This window comes from Polistes dominula, unplaced genomic scaffold (genome assembly GCF_049000335.1).
Source record: "Polistes dominula isolate Pdom_NZ unplaced genomic scaffold, Pdom_raw_medaka contig_32, whole genome shotgun sequence".
Lineage (NCBI taxonomy): Eukaryota > Metazoa > Arthropoda > Insecta > Hymenoptera > Vespidae > Polistes > Polistes dominula.
In genome coordinates, this window is record NW_028300880.1 from 3,349,204 (window position 1) to 3,370,179 (window position 20,976).

General features: G+C 37.2%; 2 protein-coding genes across 3 annotated transcripts in view; one reads left to right on the plus strand and one right to left on the minus strand.

Moving 5' to 3' along the window:
* The window catches only part of spg (dedicator of cytokinesis spg), a 38,550-nt gene extending 37,697 nt beyond the window's left edge, over positions 1–853 (plus strand). For both annotated transcript variants that reach the window (XM_015328710.2, XM_015328711.2), the window contains one exon: positions 20–853. In XM_015328710.2, the coding sequence (XP_015184196.1) occupies positions 20–190 (171 nt within the window). In that variant the 3' untranslated portion in view covers positions 191–853. The remainder of the gene's footprint in view (positions 1–19) is intronic.
* Positions 854–1,162: 309 nt separating this feature from the next.
* stan (protocadherin-like wing polarity protein stan) lies at positions 1,163–20,050 on the minus strand. The gene is given in 13 exon segments (XM_015328707.2): positions 1,163–1,884; positions 2,267–2,846; positions 2,938–3,255; positions 3,329–3,566; positions 3,656–4,082; positions 4,168–4,740; positions 4,817–5,823; positions 5,825–6,350; positions 6,434–9,402; positions 9,481–10,321; positions 10,384–11,937; positions 12,012–12,584; positions 19,913–20,050. Coding segments are annotated over 12 exon segments (9,510 nt in total). The 5' UTR covers positions 12,458–12,584; positions 19,913–20,050; the 3' UTR covers positions 1,163–1,853.
* Positions 20,051–20,976: the final 926 nt, after the last annotated feature.

A 20,976-nucleotide genomic window follows, 5' to 3' on the forward strand; every position in this document is an offset into this window, starting at 1 on the left:
TTTTAAATATAAATTATAGGTAAGTCCTCCACCGATTCCTCCCAAAGCTCATCAAGACACCCCATCCGCGCCGTCAACTTTGGAAAGGATGTCAAATCGATCAGGTGGTTACCATGGACACACGGAAAATTATTCCGTACCAAAAATGCAGACCTTGTCCGTGGCATCGGACACAGAGAGTACTGTGTAGCAATGAAATATCTCCTAGTCTTTAGCGATTAGTCATAATATAATAATAATTATTATAATTATAATAATGTGTAAGTGCCATAGTCCGGCAAATCCGATATCTTGAATAGTTCGTTGTTAAGATTAAGTATAATTACAAAAAAATGATTCCGATGATTCTACGATTGGTAATGACGATGGAAATGACAAAAAAAAAATGAATGAAAGAAAGATCGGAGGATTTGTTTGACAAATCATTTGCACAACATTGGAAATATACATATGCAGATAGTATTTAAGATGAGTCTATTGTCTAATGTAATCTAAATGAAATCTTCTATGGCGTAACAACACGAAATGGATTATACCCACCTGCGTATAAAAACGTACCTTAGCAAATGCACCGTGTTCGAGTGCGGTAAATATCGATTGGGCTATTATTTATCTATGATTATCTATACTCGATGATAATCTGTGCCATGCAAAAATAAAAAAAGGAAACTATAAAATAAAACATAAAAGTAACAATAGCAACTGAGCCAAGATCGATAATGAACTAAACACTGGAACAAACGGTGCATTGGACTTTATGTTAAAGACAACGTTCTTCCGAGTATTAACCTAGCTATATTTTGTAATTTATTTATATTTTCAATAAGGAATAAAAAGTCATTTTTATCAATAACGATCATCGACTAGTAGTATATAAATATTCGAGCTTTATATATATCGCGAATTTTCTAATCATTTTTCTTTTTTTTTTTTTTCATCGAGAGAGATTAAATAATCGCCATTAAGAAGTCAGAAGGCAAAAGGATTATTGTTCGTCGTAGACGAGGGTATATAAATTATATTTTCTTTTGCACATACTATTTCTTCTTTTTTTTTTTTTTTTCTTTCCATATAAATATATACAAAAGTACGAAAAACGCGACGCAGTTTTGTACGATGCGATGCGATGCGGTTTGACTTACGTTATCTCTCATGGCATGTAGAAAAGTGGATTGTAAATGCCTACAACGTATATATAATAGAATCTAAATGGTAAAGATTGAAATAGAAAAGAGAGAGAGAAAGAGAAAGAGGAAGTAAAATGTATACATTGCACGAATATTCAATGAAGAAATTAAATTACGACGGGGAGATGATACTAAGTACACTAATGATAAGATGAGCTAGAGATCAGTTTCTCATCGAGCGTCCGACATTTTTCAATTATTTTTTGATTTTGTTCATATTTTTTAAATGTAATTTAATATAATTTGTATTAACGGACGCTGGATGCCACGTACTCGCAAAAGTTAGAGTTCTAAATCACTCGAATTGAAATAACAAGCATATTCACTATACATATATATATATATATATATATATATATATATATGTATAGTTTATATCAACAGGCACTCACACATACGTGCTAATTAAAATATGGCTAAGTTTATAAGTACAGTCATGGCCTCTTCTTTCTTAAAATTTATCGATCTACATCCGATGGCTTACGATTTTGATTTCAATCGTTCGAATTTATTTATCCTCCTCCTCCTTCCAATTATTTTGTCATAATTTATTATTCGAGCGATGGAAATGATCGATCGAAGCCATTTCGATTTCTAATCTCTAATTCTTTTTTTTTTTAATTTGTACGATATCTTTTTGTATACGACTAAACGTCGCGACGACGATCATACGGACGTTTCCGCGTTAGTATCCTTCCTGTAACACAACAAAATAATTACTAAATTAAATCATTCTTTTATATAAACTATAATAAATTTATATTCAAGTAGGATCTTTGAGTGGATTCCAACGTGAGTAGGAATTTTATGGGAAATGCATGCATGCTTACCTCCTCGCTGATCGTTTCATTTGCCAGGGCAAGCATGAATAATAGAAGCAAAATAGAAGATTAGATTAACACGTCCCAGCACCTTCTTTTTCAATGAAAAATATTAATGGAAAAATTAGAGGACTATAAAAATCATATTATTGATCAAACCAAGGAATTGTTGATTATTTTTACTTCTGTATCTACCCATGTTAGGATTGCATCGGGATTGCACCATATTATTATTTTTACTATTTCATTTGTACTCACTCAGTCTCAGTGATCGTCTGTTCGTATGGCTGTTGTTGCTGCTGCTGTCTCAGAGCTGCCAATTCGTTGCTATGTTGAAGATCGTGCGTCAACGAGCTGGACAATATCCTACCACTCATCGGTAGAATAAATTCTGGTGCATCCTCCAATACGGTTGGAGTGATCTTGCCTCTTTTCAAACTTCCATACCTTTCGGAACCACTCATATTGTCGTGTTGAGATCCATGCAAACTTTGACCTCTCTTCAAGCTACCGTACCTCTCCGAACCACTCATATTCTCGTGATTTGAATTCTGAGAATGATGGCTCATGCTCGAAGCAAGAATTCGCGAAGACATCGATAACATGTATGGTGTCGGTGATATCGTATGATCCTCTTCGGCTGTGTACGGGAAAAGATACTTTTCACCAACGTGATGTATCTTTTCTTCCCCTTCAGAATAATTTTCGTCTAACTGACTCTTCTGCGGTGAACTCATCTCAGGATATGGTAAAGGATTTGGACTGGACGTTTTATTAGAGGCCATCTCGTTATCTGACATTGTACCACCTGACCATTGACTTCCTCGTACGTCCATCACTGACAAAAATGAGTTAGAACGTTCAATTATTATATCTATATTATATTTTACTATTATATTATCTAGAATTTATTAGAATAAATTTTGTACCATTGGATGAAAGATAGGCTTCTGGTAATTGGGAACTCCATCTCGGTGCGTAAATCGGTTTTATGTTAGGGAATAATTCAGCATTCGAACAAAGTATGTTCAAGTGTTCGGCAGGATTACTGTGAATGTTTGGAAGATAGCTGTGAGCTACTGGTTGTTGAGCCGAAACACCCATGTTCCTGTGAGATCTCGAAGTAACATCGTCTTCATCAGAACTGTGTGAACTAGCAAGATCTAAACTTCTCCCACCGCCTTCGGCTTGAGAACCGTCGGAATCGGATTCAGAATCTCTCCGTGGATTTCTCGATTCACTTGACTCTATATAATTAATTGATATTATTGTATAATGATCGTTTAACAAAATAAAATATGTAAAAAACAATTTATATACCTTGTCGAGGATGTACAACCGATCGTTGACTCCTGGACGACATGTAAGGGTCTCGATCGCTATTGTAATTGCTGGTTGACGTTGACGTGTGTCTCAAATGTGTATCACTACGGTAAGGGCTAGAACCAGTTTTATTTGTACTTCGAGAAGTCGTACTACTTGTCGATACACCAACATGAACTCTTCTACAAACTGATTCGGCCCCACTGTACGTAGACGAGTAAGCTAATGCCGATCTCTGCGAATTATCAGACGATTCTCGTTCAATGCATGTTAGTGATTCAAATATCAATGTGATTATAATATTAATTAACATAAGAAACTCACCGAATGACCATTAACATTTTGACTGCTGCTTCCATTGCCCATGCTGCCTTCCAATAAAGGTGCCTTTTTTCCAATACATCTCAAAAGACTCAGGTACAGGTTCCTTCTAACTCTTCCATTGATGAAACAATATCCAATTAAACTGAACGCTGCATGAACGACAATTGCCACACTGAGCAAATACGATAAAGTCGGTGACGTTTCAGAAGCGTTCAACACTGCCAAAGTCCAAATGGAACCAAGCAAGGGCAATGATGCAACGGATAACCAAAGTAATGTTCTCAAGTTACCAAAACCCATAATGTGTTCTTTCAATGTAAACGCTGCTCTTATGGACATTACGAGAATACAGAAGTTAACGAACACTGCCACGCAAACTGGTCCTATCAAAGACCAAATTACTGTTTCGTATATCGACAGCCAACAACTGTAAATTAATATAATAAATAATATGTCTACGAATGATTAATTAAAAATTGTATATAAAAAATAATTCAAACATGAATTCTTACAAGTAGAAATTTCCGTATTGATCCGCCCTGACACCGATTGTCAAACCAACGATAACTGCAGGCATGCCATAACCCATTGTATAATAAAATCTCATCTGTCCATGATTGACATCCCTCATTTCAGTGAGCATTCGATAAAGATGAATAGAATCGACCAAAGTCCAAGCAAAAGTACTTAGCCAAGCGTAATGCAAACCAATAGCTGTTAATTTACATGGAAATTCATTGGTGACCAATGGACTTCTTGCTTTCAAAGCTATCAGGTACAACGTTTCGCCGAGGAACACGCAGAGGACGAGATTTTTGTGAATACTGTTTGAATTTGTTCCTGTGCCACGTATCAAAGCTAAAATGAGCAGAGCTGAAAGTAAAAGTGGTAGGGCAAGCATGAAAGCACTGTAACTTGTAACATCCTCTAACAGGGACGGTTCAGGCACGTATTCGAGATCGAGTACATCCGTTAACACAGCGAAAGTCGACAACTGTAGGCAGGAACAATTGACAATCGAACCATATGACAAGCTATTGTCCTCCACTTCCGTTGTACACCCCATTCGACTCCATTCTCCAGTTCTGTGTGTACAAAATGAATATAAAATTAAATAACTTGTCATATTCAAACAAATCGAACACTATTGATTTTACTTACCCTCTTGCAGTACTCCAATGAACACACTGTGGATTGGTCCTTGTCTTAAAATCGTCATTTTCGCTAAGCCACAGTCTTACTTGAACTGGCGATTGCAATGGAATTCCAGTCAACGATTCGTAACCATTTTTGGACGGTACTAACACAGATACAGTCATCACAGGTGATCCTACTGATACTTCAACACCCCATCTAACAGCCACCGAATCATCGAATCGTTGAGGTAAAAGGGAGCCTAATTCTTTATATTGCACGTAACTCAATACAGCTTTTTGATTGTTTAAACTATTTTTCACGTTCAATTCTCCCTGAACCAATGGTTTAATACCCAGTATACTCAAAGGTACTTGTATCTTAGAATGAGTGTCGAATCTTTTTGGATCTGCCATGTAATTGTTGTACTTTGGAAAACTTATCGATGGTCCGAAGTGTGCAGTTGAACTTAGAAAGGTTGAAGTATCGGGTAAAACAACTTTTCGATCAGCTTCCGATGGTCTTGCAGTGGACATCGAAGGATCCTCTTTGTATTCTGATGCTTCGAAACCGAAAAGACTTTCGGAAGTTACTATATCCAATCCCAGTATTATATTACGATCAACCACTTCGAAGGGACTGGTAAAAGTATCATGCTGAGATGAAGTCAAAGTGTTCAAATATTTAGCCATTGCGTTCATAATTTTGTCTGGACTGTCGCCGTTGAGAGATTCGATTCTTATCCAATTTTCGATATATTTCTTCTGTAAAATTGCACTAGCTATGCCAGCAAGATTAGCCACGTAATCTTTATCTTGACTGTGAGTCAAGTTAAGACCAATGAGACTCTCCTCGTAACGAAGCAATGCGATTAACAGAGATTCTGCAACGAGTAAATCTGCACCGTACATGTTTTTCGTCATGTTGGCAGCATCATGTACGTCCTTTGCTAATTTCACAGCTACATACGTATTTAACATAAGATCTTGAGCCTCTAAAGCAGCTAATTGATGTCTCTGTTCAACGAAAGCTTTTTGATGTGCAATTAAAAAGATCAGGTGGTTGCCATCCTCCAAGTTTATCATCGCAAGATCTCGAAGTTTTTCCTTCGGCTGTGTTGGGACAATCTTCGATAGCTGTCATTCCAAATTTAGTCCTAGGCCACCATAAACCTTCTGCATAAGACCTTGGACAACCATCATAGATCACCTCGCAACCATGTAAAGTTACTTCTGCATATGGATTTGGACAAGCTGTACAAGATCGGCCGATAACACCAACACGACAACGACACTGACCAGTTTCTGTATCGCAACGTGGCCCGAAACTTCCAATCGCATAACATCCACAGGGAATGCATTCCTTTTGACCCGGTGGTTGATAATGGTTCTCTTTACAATAACATTCACCAGTTGTTTTATTACAAGCTGGATCATAGCCTTTAGATTCGTCACAATGACATGGTCCACACACCGGTGATCCCCACCATGTTGCTGGACAAGGTTGATCAGCTTTTATCTCGCAATAATCTCCAGAGTATTCCGGTGAATTGCATTCGCATCTAAAATTAAATAATTAAATAAAGTATTAATTAAAAATATATATAAGTTTAAAACTATGAAAATGCAATAAAAATTTACGTACTTGTATCCTCGGTGAAATTCTTTATCCTCGATGCAAGTACCAGTATTGTTACAAGGATTCAAATCACAAACAAGTTCGCAATTTCGTCCAACTCTACCAGCTGCGCAAACGCATTCACTTGCTTGCCATTTCGTCATACAAATCGATGCTTCGGGACAGTCTATGCTGCAGACTGCTTCGGATATGCAGCCAGTTTCGACATTCTCTTGAACGGTCGGTCGTTGCAATACACTTTGGTTTGTACCGATTCTAAGATCTTGTAGACAACCATCGTAGAATGGTAATTCAGTGTTTATCGATTGATCTGGACCACCAACTAAAATTCTGCCCACGTAGAGTCCTTGTAATTTCGCGGGGAGAACTGAAGTCAAAGGTTTATCGCGATAGTCCATGTCGAGAGAAACGTGGCCACTTTGCCAAAGTACTTCGAGCCTGTGCCATTCACCATCAGCAATGTTATTCCAAGTTCTAATGATGTCTGTGCCATCCAACGAAGCAACCAGTTTTCCATCGCGAATCTCCAACAGAACCGAACTATTCTGTCCAATTTGTACTGCCATAACGAACGCATGTTTTGCTCTTGTTCTTAAACTGAGTGCCGTCAGCCACGGTAGTTGAATTGGCCTGAGAAGTGGATTGAAATTCAACAAACCATCGCCGTGAAATTTCCATGGTTTTCCAACTTCTTCTTCGCATGTTGGTCCAGCGAAATTTTCGGTACACTCGCAAATGAAACCGTCCCAGACTTCACGACACTCGCCGTTGTTTTTGCAAGGAAGGGAAGAGCAAAATGCATTCTTTTCTGGACAACCAGCGTTGGTACCATTGTCTGCGACGAACGAATTAAGATCGACAAATACGTGATCGATGTAAAGATCACTGATACACCCAACAAAGTCTTTAGTTCTAACTGGAAAGTTTGAAGGTATGGCAGGTAAGCCACCTAATTGTAAAGGTCCTGTTAAATCTAAAAATCGATGACATGTCTCGGTGATAAGACTGCAACGATCTTCGAGTACTTGCTCGCTTCTTCCGGCACAAGCCCATTTCGGACCTAATCTTTCACCGTGTTCTAATGCCAAAGCAACATCACAGTTGTCCAAAGAAATTGTTACTGTTTTGTTAATGTAAGATACTTCGACTTCGTGCCATTGTCCGTCGGATACACCTCCAGGGATTTCAGCCGATGCTCTGGTAATCTCATCTCCAAGCGAGAAACTAAATTGTACATGCGATTCGATTATCTCCAAGGCCACGAAATCATGTTTTTCGTTGTAACGACCATTGTAAAGAAGCAGACCATCGGATGATTCCGTAGCAAATCTGAGTTTCACGTGAAGTCTGTGACGTTGTTTTAATGAGCCGAATGTAAGAAATGTTGCTGGTCCAAAACTACGAGCTTTCAGTTCGCACAAGGGAGTAACATTTTCTAAAGCTCTTACGGGACATCCTTCACAAGTAAATCCTCCTGTGTTCTTAATGGTGCACTGTGAACCACCTTTACAGATGCCTGGTTCGCAAGCATTTTTTTCCAATGAAATTTGACAATTTTCTCCGATATAATCGGATGGGCAAGAACATGCGTATCCGCCTTCTCTTCGATAACAAGTTCCACCGTTCTGACAGGGATTAGAATAACATAAATTCACTTCTGTATCACACAAGTATGCTTCTCTGCTACCAGTAAAACCTTTAGCACATTTGCATGCGAATGTGGTGACTGGATAAATTGGTCGAAAGAGAACTGTATCGCTGCTAGCAAAACCAGAAGCATTTCCGAATTTTAATACAGTTAAACACTCCTCAAAATTAAGACAAGGTTCCCTTACGCAAAGATTATCGTCGAAGGGTAACACTGTGACAGTTGCAAGCCTTGCCAGAATTCCTCGATTTAAATAAACTCGTTCTTGAAGAAACTGCGGACTGTAAAACTCTTCGGATGTACCTGGTTCAACTTTACGAGCTGAGAAACTAACGTTCAATATTTTCCCTTGCACATTTGCATCCTCTTGAATGCTAAATAAAAAGATGTTTTCTCTTGGACAAGGTATAATGGCAGCAAGACCATCTAAAAAATATCCTAACAGCGGACTAAGAAAAGCTTCAACCGTCATATCGTCAAGTCTGACTGTTATCGAATTCAAGAGCATCTCGTCTGTGATTAATCGTACTGATAGAGTCATGGTAGCCTTTGCTTCATTGACACCATCAGTTACTGATACCTCCATCGTAGCAACTCGTGGTACATTTGTATTTAATTGTGGAGAGAGACGGATTTCGCCTGTCATTTTATTCAAATCTATTAGATTGGCATTATTACCAGCGAGAATGCTGTAGACCAGTTTATCGGTAACGTCGGCATCTACAGCCGGTATCTTGCCAATTGGAGAAGTCGGGAAAAAATCTTTGAAGTTATTGAAAATGATTTGAAAATCTTTCAGTACTGGTGCATTATCGTTGACATCTGTTACCATAATTTGCACTAAAGCATCCGATCGTAATGGTGAGGAAGCTGCTCGAACAACTAACTCGAATTTCTTCTTTGGTGATTCATAATCAAGCTCTTCAAGAGTAACCAGTTCTGCACGATCACCACCAGGTCTAACATTCAATGCAAAACTTTTGGAATCCTCACCACCGATAACAGAATAAGTGACAACAGCATTGGATCCTTCGTCAGGATCGTGGGCGTAAATCTCGCCCACGGTCGAACCCACTGGAGAATTTTCAGCGATATAAAGTATGATTTTATCGTTTTCAAATGCCGGAGGGGAATCATTGACGTCCTCGATTTTTACAATGACTGGTACCACCGAAGATAACGATGGTGAACCTCTATCTGCAGCTACGGCTTTCAGAGTGTACCTTGCTACGGATTCTCGATCCAATGATTTGGAAGTTCTTATTATTCCTGTGGTTGGATCTATCGCGAAGGCATCGTCTCCATTATCTTCTAATGCGTATCTTACCTAAGGTAAATTCAAATTAATATAATTTTTAAATAGAACAGATATTTATATTTTACATATACAGACGAATAATCTTACCCTGCCATTGAGATCTATATCTTCGTCGGTAGCAGAAACTTCGAGTACACTCGTGCCAACCAGAACATCTTCAGGTATCGAACCTTGGTATTGAGGAGCTTTAAACACTGGTGCATTATCGTTAACGTCGGTGACTGATATCTCGATGTCCGTGGTATCAGATAAAGGTGGAACACCACCATCTCTAGCTGTTACAGTTAACACGTAGCCTGGAACTTTTTCACGATCAAGTGTTCGAGTTGTAGTAATGGCACCGGTCTGTGCATTGATCGTAAACTCTGCTGCTTCTTGTTCACCTCCGTCCGTTCCAAGACTATAAGTAACTTGAGCATTTTTACCAACGTCGGAATCGGTGGCACTGACCACCAAAACAGTCGTACCAATTGGTGCATCTTCAAACACCGAGACCGAATAGGGAGCATTTTCAAAAACTGGTGAAAAATTATTTGCATCGGAAACGTTCACGTAAACCAAAGCAGTGTCAGTTCTTCCACCACTGTCCGAAGCTGTTACAGTCAATACAAATCTTTTTTCCTGTTTATAATCTAAAGGTTGAGCCACTGTAATTAAACCGCGTCCATTCTGAAATGCTATAGAAAATCGACCTCTTGTATTGCCTGCAGTTATCTCATAATGTATCTTTGCATCTTCGTCAGGATCTGTTGCGGTAACAGATGTCACAGGAGTGCCTGGTGGATCATCTTCTGACACTACAGCCTCGTAATTTTTTGGATCAAAGGAAGGATCGTTGTCGTTTACATCGGAAATTGTTAAAATGACAGTGGCACTTGCGGATTTTGGTTCCTCGCCTGAATCTGAAGCGATTACCGTGAATTGATACCTGTGGAAATTAAAAAATCAATCCAAGTTCTTACTACAATGCTACAAGATCAAAATAATTACCTAGAACATAATTCACGATCTAATTGTTTAGTAGTGTAGATCCAACCAGTATCAGGATTAACAGTGATGGGAAAATTTTCCGTAGATGCGCCGGTGAAGTCGCGAGAAGCTATGACATATTTAATCTGTGCATTAACACCTTCATCAGCATCGTAAGCCTGGACTTTGAGTACCGTATAACCGATTGGAACGTTTTCAGCAACTGCATCTTGGAAATGACTGGTGTAAAATCTGGGTGCATTATCATTGACGTCTTTTACGTGAACCAAGAGTTGAGTAGTGTTTGATCTCGGTGGTGTTCCACCGTCTTGAGCTCTTATGACGATTTTATAACTCCTCATTGATTCGTAATCCAAAGGCTTCACGAGAATAACATCCCCACTCATATTATCGATGGAAAAAGGACTTTGCGTGTTACCACCGATAATAGCGTATCTTACAGCAGCATTATTGCCCGCATCTGCATCAGTTGCTCTTATCCTAGCCACGATCGGATTCGAAGTATAATCAAGATCCTCTGGTAATGATACAGAAAATGTACGTTCAGTGAACTGAGGGTAATTGTCATTGTCGTCGAGAACACGAACGATCAGAGTGGCATTCGAGGTTTTACGTATCGATGGTGGAGTTGCCAAGTCGGTAACGCAAAGTATCACAGTGTAGATCTCGGTTTTCTCTCTGTCGAGTGGCATCCTCGTAGTAACTACACCAGAACGTGGATCGATTCTAAAGGTCGAGGTATCTTCAGCGTGAACAGTTGTACCACCACCGCTTGTCGAAACGATCGAGTATTCGACTTCGGCATTTCTGCCGGTATCCTGATCGGTTGCTTTTACTATAACAACAGTCGAACCAACTGATACACCTTCTCTAATCGATGCATCGTATTCTGGCCACTCGAAGGTGGGAGCATGATCGTTCGCATCTAAAACGTTCACTTGAAGTGTCGTAGTACCTGTCCTTGGTGGAAACGAATCGTCCACGGCCAATACTCGGAAGTAATGAACATTGACGTTTTCTCTATCCAATCTAGCACGTGTGGTTACTCTACCAGTAATTGGGTCTAATACCAACAATGTTTGAGAGCGAGAATCCAAGATAGGACTCATGGAATATCGTACTGTACCACCTTCGGGATCTCTAGCACGAACAGACGTCACGTAAACACCTGGTTCCTTTTCTTCTTCGATCGCTGCGACGTAGAGAGGTTGCTCGAAATACGGTGATTGATTTTTTAACTCTCTTCTAACTCTCCTACCAAGATCGGTATCGTCCAGTTGACGATGATGGAATACGATCTTCAAACGATGTTCCGCATCTGCTAAATGAGACTCCGCTTCACACCTCAAATACATAGACACAGAAACCTTCCATAAGGGATCTACCAGACACTGTTCCGAGGCCGAGACTAAATCTCCACCTGCTCCTTCGATCAAAAAACGAGGATCCGCGACACCACCCCATCTGGTCTCACATTCTTTCAATGCAGTCTGTGGTAGAAAATCTCGAAGAGCTGCGACGAGTTGCGAAGTTCTCAAACAAACTTCGATAAACCTGTAGGTTCATTAATTTTATTAAAAAATGAGATCGAATTTAATATATTATAAAACGAGTAAACAAACGATTACCTTTCCGTAGTTGGCATAGCATAAGAGGCCAAGGTCTCTGCCATCCATCCTCTGGTAGCAGCAAGATCTCGATTTTCTTCCCCACAACCAGTTATCAATATTCTCAATGGCAAACTATAATAATCGATGGTTGGTCTGCCTAATCTCGAACTCGTGGAGTCCACGTAGAAGGTAAAAATTCGAGGATATTGAAGACCTTCGCAACTTAATTGCTTAGCCAACGTCACACGACCAGTATGTGGATGAACTTTGAGAAGTTTCCTTGCGAACCATGCTGTACGTTCGTCGGAAACTTCGTACTTTCGACGACCACCTAACTGCGGTACTCCTGCCTCGAAAACAATAGTACCAACTGGTGTACTCGAGGATAGTACAGCTAGGTAACCTTCCACGAGTGGCCATAGTGTCGCCAGACACACAGGCAGAATCCATTTCCAGCTTGCCATTACACCCTCTTAATACTTCTACCAAGCTAGCCTTCACCTTGTATCTTCATCCAGGTGTCCGTCGTCCCATCCTCGCCTACGTTCTTCTTTCTTCTTCCGGGTTCAATGCACTGCCATCTTTTACTATCTATAATTCCAACAAATATTGATTATTTCCTTCACTTTCTTCAACAATACTATTGCCATTTCATATATCAAACTATACATTTTTACGGATAAAAATGTATTTGAACTGATCGTTTAAAAAAATCTACAAAGTATAAATATATATACATCGTGAGAATATAAAAGTTTACACGCAAGGATATCGTATCCTTTCAACCGTTCCTACGTGCTTGCAATTTACTAATTAATACTCCTAATAAGGAACTTACGAGGCAACAGCTTTTGCAGAACAATCGGTGCATCTTGAAATTCGCACGAGATCGAGATAGGCTAATGCGAGTATGATATTTTCTTGTTTTTCCCCCTTAGAAAGTTATCAACAGAATACATTTACGAAGGACAGAATAAAATTGTCATCGAGATATCGTTTATTCTTTTCTGATATTCTCAGATTTCAGAATATTACGGTATCACGTTACGAGTCTCCAATGTAATAGGAGAGATCAAGAAAAGCCGTTCACCTAATTCCTAAGCTACATACTTTTATCCTCTAGAAAGAATCAAGCTAAATTCATTAATCCGAACTATTCAGAGAAATTTCTCGCTGTGCAAGTCATATTTCCCCCCTTTGCTCTTTTACAGAGAGTATTTAACCCGCCCCAGAACGTGATTCCGTCGAGGAAAAACGTGGGAATACGTACTTCCGTTTTACAGTTCTCTGCACCTTTCAAAGTACCTCTAACAGGGCCAAGAGAAACGCTATTTTTATTTAACTATCCTCCTTCCAACATAAATTACATTATTTTCAATAGAAAAAAATACAAATTGATATAACCAATTTTGAACTAAATTAATTCAACACAACGATTGATCTAATCTAAAAATAAAATGAACTATTACCTTTACCTATAAAGATTGTATCTGTTTTTATTAGAAAATAAATGAAACAGAGGAAGATAATCTACTACTAGATCATAGTTTCTATAAAATAATCAAACAGAGCGAGCAAATAGAATCGAGGACGGTAGGAGCAGCCACTCGAGTCGGTTTTTTAAATTTTATTTTATGTTCATCTTATTGTCCGGTTGAGTTCGTTCGTTCGTCCCCTAAGAAGAAGATTCTCGCACTCGGCTAGTTGACCGCGTCTGTTCTGGATGCACCTCGCCCGGAGGGTATAAACGATCCGGTTCTCTCCAATCCCAATGGCCGATGTACCACCAGCACCAACCAATCCCTACGTTTTCAGCTTAAGAACAGGTAGACGATAGACTAACATGACCGAGGAGCACTCTACCTCGATCGAATAAAACGAGAGATACGAATGAAAAAGATATACTAAAGGACGAGGAGTCCAATGAAGAAAGGGGGGAAGAGAGAGAGGGAAAATCGTAAAGGGCCGTCTCATCTCGTTTCTCTTTTTCACGGCCGCTACACACCACTATCTCTGTCGATTCTCTCGCGTTATTTTACACGACGTGCATCTACAACACACATAATTGATCCTAATTCTTATCGATCGTATTTTAGATTACAAGTCTACCTACACTATTTATAGTATAACGTATAATTATAATAGTTATATATATATATATATATATATATATATATATATATATATATATATATATATATATATATATATATATATATATATATATATATATATATATATATACATAGAAAAAGTAATGTTTTTTTTTACAATAATTTAAACGCGAAATATTTTTTTCGTCATAGGTGCGAACAAGTATCCAAATTCTTTTGGAAGATCGAAGGAAAATTTCTAAGAATGCTATAATATCTTGACGCTACTGGCCGTGAAACTATTAATTAAGCTGAGGATGGTTGAAGACCAAGTGGAATCCGGTCCAAGCAATTATCTCGAAGGAACCTTTCGAAAGTTGTTACGTTGTCTGTCTGCTGTTTTTTTTATTTTCGAAGATTGTAGCCTCATTCGAAAAGGGCCTCTCTAAAAAATAAATTATCTATCTTTTAATAGCTATCATAGAGAAAGAGAAAGCGTACAATTACAGAATAAAAATCATTGATGATATTTTGGTTGTTCTTTAAAGTGAATTTATTGCGAGACCACAGAAATATTTCCTTAAAAAAAAATAAAATAAATAATCGAGAATAATACTACTTGGTAATTTTTGGTTGTATAGATAAAACCATACAAATGAGTCTCGAATCACGAATACTTGTCATTCGAAACGACTTGGAAGAAGATGATCAAGCTTACAATTCGACCCTTAGTCTAAGTCCTAAAAGGTCCCTTCGAGAATTTGACCCTTTTTTACTGTAAGACGTAGGTGTCATCTTCTTTTCTATCTTTATTCCGATTGACTATGGTTTCCTCGAACTCGAACGACTACGTCCAATCGATTTTGAATTAGTTCAAACGACCGTAAAAGCTAATTACCTAACACGTACCTTTGTAAACTTCATTCTTAGAACGCGTGGATACGTTTTAATGGTACTAACTGACCCGTAACTTGTTATCAATCGACCGTTGTTATAAATATCATCATTTATCAATTAGAACTACTTTTTTTTTCTTTAACAAACTGTAATATACAAATTGTCGGAAAATAATTCATACTTTCTATCTTATTTTTTCCAAAGACTTGATATTATACTTAATTTGTTTCGAAATTAAATTGTAAAACAAATAATTCCTCGTGATTTGTAGACTAGAACAATCCCGTTTTTTTATACGATGAGTTTGAAAAGAAACTGACAATCCTTGCTTGAAATACACTTGTCATAGATCAACGAATTGATAATAGACTTTAATATAATTCTTACTTTCTCTAATGGTATTCAACAACCAAGAAGACTATAGAAATCTTGCCAGTCACGCAATAACGCATCTACAATTGTTTCTATGTGTTAGTAATAATTTAAAGAAATATCACTTTTTTACAGTGGTGTATTTTCAATATACAAAAGTGATTTTTTGTCAAGAAATGATACGAACGTTTTGCCAGGTGGATTAGAAGAAAAATTTTAGGGTATACAAAGAATCGATACAAAAATTAGGGAGAAACGTTGAAAGCTTCTTGGTAAAGTAAAAAAGAAACAAAAAAGTATGCACGCCATGGTAGATTCGCCGGAAGGGAAGTTTTGGGTAATGTCTGGACGTCGTCGGCCTTCTCTCTCTCTTCTTCTTCTTCTTCTTCTTCCTTTTTCTTTTTCTTTTATGTTTCAACCCTCGTCCTTTTTTGTTCGTTCATCTGCCTCGAACACGCGAGGGACGGCTACGCGTAGCTATTACAATAACCGGTGTACGACGCGGTTCTCCTCTTCTTCCTCAAGGCCACGACAATCAAAGTCGAAAAGATATAGGCGTGCACCTTGCCAAGAGAAATAAGAACAAGATGAAGAACATTTACATGATTACGAGTACGATGAAACCTCGTTTTTTGTTCACTCTCTCTATTACAATCTACTATTATTTTTATTCCTAACCAAATTTAGATTTAATATCTAATATGAGCTATTTTCTAGCAACTTGAGACGATTTTTAAAAGTACAAAGGTTTAATATATTTTTGATCTATTAATTATTTTAATTATAACGAATATAAAAATGTCGATGACAATCTTGTGAATAAAAGAACTGTTGTTACTATTACCGTAAATCTTTTCCCATGAATGATATTTCATGTTAAGAATGAAAGAACATATTTTTCTAGGCAAATTTTCAAGTTGTTAGAAAAGGCGCGTTGTCCGATCACAATATAAACCGTTAGGTGGAACGCAATAGTACAGACTGTAGCTTCCTTAACGGTGAGTTACAGGAAGAGATGAAAAATAGAAAAAAACGACTCGTGGATATTATACCTAAGACGTATTCTACTATATAGAAGAAAAATATCTAAAGAATATACTCCGGAGACAGGGTATTAAATTTTCTATCAATGATTGAAAGAAAAGAAAAAAACAAATGTTAAAATAAATATGGCATTTCGTTATAATCTGTTATCAATTTATCGTTAATTGCTCGTAGCGTCCAACGGTGAACTAAACGAGTAAATAAACTCATCAGACCATTAAATCTGTTTTACCCTAGCGAATCAACGGTTTTCCTCCTTCTTTCTTTATTTCTTATGAAGTTCTTTCAAGAGATTAGAATCAAATCTAAGTGGTCATAATAAATCACACGGTCTCTTTAACTTAAATTAGTATAAAAACTATTTACTATTTATAATTAACGTCGATATTCCAAATTGAACTTTGAACGTTTGAAATTCTTATATATATATATAAATTTTTGAAAAAAAGAAAATATTTAACTAAAAGTATTAAATACATTGAATATAAATACTTAAAGAAAGAGAAAGAGAGAGACTTTAACGAGCAAATAGAACGTATGCTGCACAAATTAAAGTCTCTCGATCTACGAAGAAATGTATTCCCTTTTGAATTCCATCGTAATCCGAGTAATAAGGCTTCAGTAATCGAATTAAACCGATGATATTAACGAATATCTGTCTCTCCTTCTTTTCTTTTCTATTCTCTCCTTTCATTTCTTCTCTGATTTCATTTTAGCAATCTAACGGCTTCCTGAATTCTAGTGTGACTCTCGTTTTTCTTCCTAATAGTTTTACCTATTAAATATAAAAATCAATTAATCAATGAACATATATGAACAAAATATGAAATAACAATTTAATTTATTTTCTCAATTTTCTACAAGTAAAATTCTAAAAGTAAAATCACGAGAGGATTGTTTGAAATAAATAAATAGAATAAATAAAAAAGATGTGGATAGATTGTTTCTAGCAAGTGATTTGACGAGGATTCAACGACGTTTGCCAAGGGTTCAATGATGCTCCTTGTTGTAAAGGAAACTTGAAAAGCACTCGTGTGCATTCTGTACACCGTATCAGTCGCAACTGTACCATGGACGAGATGCCTGCCGCGGATAAAGGTTTCACGGAAGAACGTTCAATTTTATGGAACCTGTTCCCACCGAGAGAGACTCCATCTTCTCTCTTTTTCTCTTCTTTTTTCCTCTCTTTCTCTTTCTCAAACGGGTTTACTTAGATGCATACATTTCATGGTTGTACGCATACGAGGGACGCCTTTAAAGCTCGTAAATTAACGTTTCATCGTTAAGAGTCTTAACCAGAGAATCCGAAAATTTGTAATATCTTAATTAAACTCTGCACCTCCAAGTGAAATCAACAAAATTCCCTAATTCTATATTCAAAAAAAAAAAAAAAAAGAAAAAACAAATATCAGCATAATTGGCGATTAAATAATTATTACAACTATACAATCGTTAATTATAAATCGAGTTATCTAACATATTTGAATACAAAACAAAAAAAGAAATAAATAAAAATCGTATTACACGTTAACTCTTATCTTCATCTGTCAATATGTTGTCAGACCAGCTTATGTACATATTTTTTATTTTATTTTATTCAATTACTTCATCTTTCAAGCATCCATGTTCAGCAACTATCCTTCCTACTTATCGCGTATCTCGCAATAACTCATAAATGGCAGGCTTGTGCAGATTTTATAAGAAGTTGCGATATCGACAAGCCATTTTATAATTTTAAATAATCATCCGAGTAATTTGTACTAACACAAATAGAAAATACAAATGAGAAAATGAATTTATTCTAAAAACAAAAACTACTCTCCTTTAGGGTAGATCGATGAGACTACTCTTCTCCTCTCTTTTTTTTTTTTTTTTAACGAGGGAGGAAAAGTGAATAGAAACGAAAAAGAGAAAGAGAGGGAGAGAAAGAGAGAACAATTGAGTCGAGAATTGAAGCGGTTTACGCTTCACCACGAAAGAGTACCTTCGAGTTTTCGAACGTATGCGCGTGACGCTCATGAACGCATCGAGCTCGAGTAGAATGAAGAGAAGAAAGGAGGGTAAGAAGGAGGAGAAAAAAAATAAAAAAGAAACCAGAGAATAGAGAAGTCATTCTTCTCCCTTTTTCTGGCCAGGGGTGAGTGACTCACAAGCTGTAGCTTCGACGGTGCACGTCGGGACGCCTACCCTCCAAATATTGATTCGCTTGGTGCTGCGAATGAACGCGTAGCGAGTCAACCCCTACTTGTCTTCCTTCCACCCCTACTACTCTCTCTCTCTCTTTTCCACATACATCAATCTTTCTAACCGGTTGAAAAGTGGGGGGTAACAAACAAAAATTAATAAAAAAAGAAAGAAACTCCAACGTCGGTATTTTATACTGAAATTGTTACAAACAAATTAATTTAATTGATGTAACAATTTATAATAATTATTGTTTTTAAGAAGGAAAATCTTTTCTAGATGATTGATCTTCAGTTAAGAAAGCTTTGATTACCAGCAACGTTTAATTGGAGTGTACAAAAAAGGGGAACAGAAACAGTAATAAAGAAAGAAGGATCTAAGGGTCTCGAGTCTGTTGAACTTCTCATCGGTATTTCTCGGTCTTCCTCGGGTTCTCTTTTATTTTCTTCGCCCTCGATTTCACCCCCCACTTTTATATAAACGAATGGTGGGTGGTTGGTTGCTCCTGCGAATATCGACCGACGCAATTTCTATGTCCATGCTCGACCATACTTCGTATCTTTCAAAGAATGAATGGATAACGATAATGATGATGATGACGATGATGAAAAGAACTCTGATGAGTCTACGATCGATCCTTTACATCTTTTATTATAAATAATTATTTTCATTTATAATCAAAGAAATAAAAAAGATATACAACAACAACAACAACAACAACAACAACAACAACAACAACAAAATGATGAAAAAGTTGATGAGTTGTCTCTCACGTTTTTACCAAGCTCTCCAGTCTTTTCTCGAGTGAAAAAAATGTTGAGAGAAGAGGATTGAGACTAGCGTCGGTGTTGAGACCACTCGAGAAGTCGTTACTCCCAAGAGAAGGACGTCGAATTGGAATAATATAAGAGAAGAAAACGTCTCTACATGATGTAGACCAATAGAAAATATTAAAACAACACTATAATTATAATATCAAATGACTAAAAATAGTTAGAAAGTAAACTTCATCAAAACGAGTCGTTATAATAAAACGATATTATCATTTAAAACCCTCTACGTTCCTTTTTTCATTCTTTATTACATTTCACGCAAGTCTTCCCGTCCTGTCTTCCCGTGGGAACTTGGAATGAACTCTGAAGAAAAAGAAAAGTCAAGTATAATCTAAAGGAAGGAAACATAGGCATAACTTAGCCGCGTGCGAGCGTAAAGATCTAAGCATGTCTTTCTTTACAACTCTGGTATAGATATCGTACAAGGACGAGAAAGAAAAAAGGACTCTGATAATGTTCAAGAAAATGAATTAAAAAAGAGTAAAAGGTCACTCACCGATCTGTCAAGGTCATTCGTTGCTAGATCCTTCATATTTCGAGTAGCTCGTCCACGGTGTCGATTTCAAAATCCAGACACACTTTCACTCCAAGGACTCATGAAAGATCAATCAATTTGAATACTCGGTGTACGTATGTATGTGCGACGGAGAAAGAGAGAAGCTACGTTCTACCCCTTTTATTCACGTGTACGAGTTCACTTAGAACCGGTTCGCAAACTAACATTGTTTTCTTCTTTTTTTCTTTTACCCAGAAAGACGGTGAAAGAGAAAGATCTTCTTTTCTTCAAACACTCTAAGATTTTTCCTTCAATTGCTTTGATCACCTTTTTAGATAAGTGGGAGGGAAAAAAGAAACAAATTAATTATTTCACTTTCTTTTCTTAACGTTAAAATAAAGTATTTTTTGAAAAGAACGATGAACTCCTGTTTGCGAGGATGCACGAGGTCCTTTTGAAAAAACTTGAAAAAATAAAAGGTAAGACTCACTTTGTAAGCCGGCTGTGCCAACGACAGCGTCGCGATCGTACTAACGTCTCGACTGTCTCTTGCACGAGGCACACGCGCGTCCTCCAGGTGCTCTCAACGTTGCCGAAGGCGAACCACCTCTCTACTATACGCGCAATGTTCAAGAGAACCATTGCTATACAGGGAGCAAGTAAAGGTGGAGCCGTCTAGCGGTAGTACGATGATCCTTCAAAATAAAGAACTTGGTCAATACCACAAGGATAGAAGACAACTATCAATTATAATGTTTTTTGCAATAAAAAATCATGAAATTTCTAAAGTTAAAAATGAATGATATATTACACGAATAATATTCATTAAAAAGTAGTTTAAATTTAAATATTTAACCCTTTACTATGTAAGTTAATGAACGTATGATTAAAAAACATATAATATTTTATTGGAATTAACAAAATATTGCAATGAATAATATCTGCATAAAGATCTACGAATTTTTCTTTGAAAAAACCGCGCGTCAATAATTGCGTTAATCGAGAAAGCACTATCATTACTGACAAAATGAATAACAAATAAGTCATGAGAAATTCATGAAAAA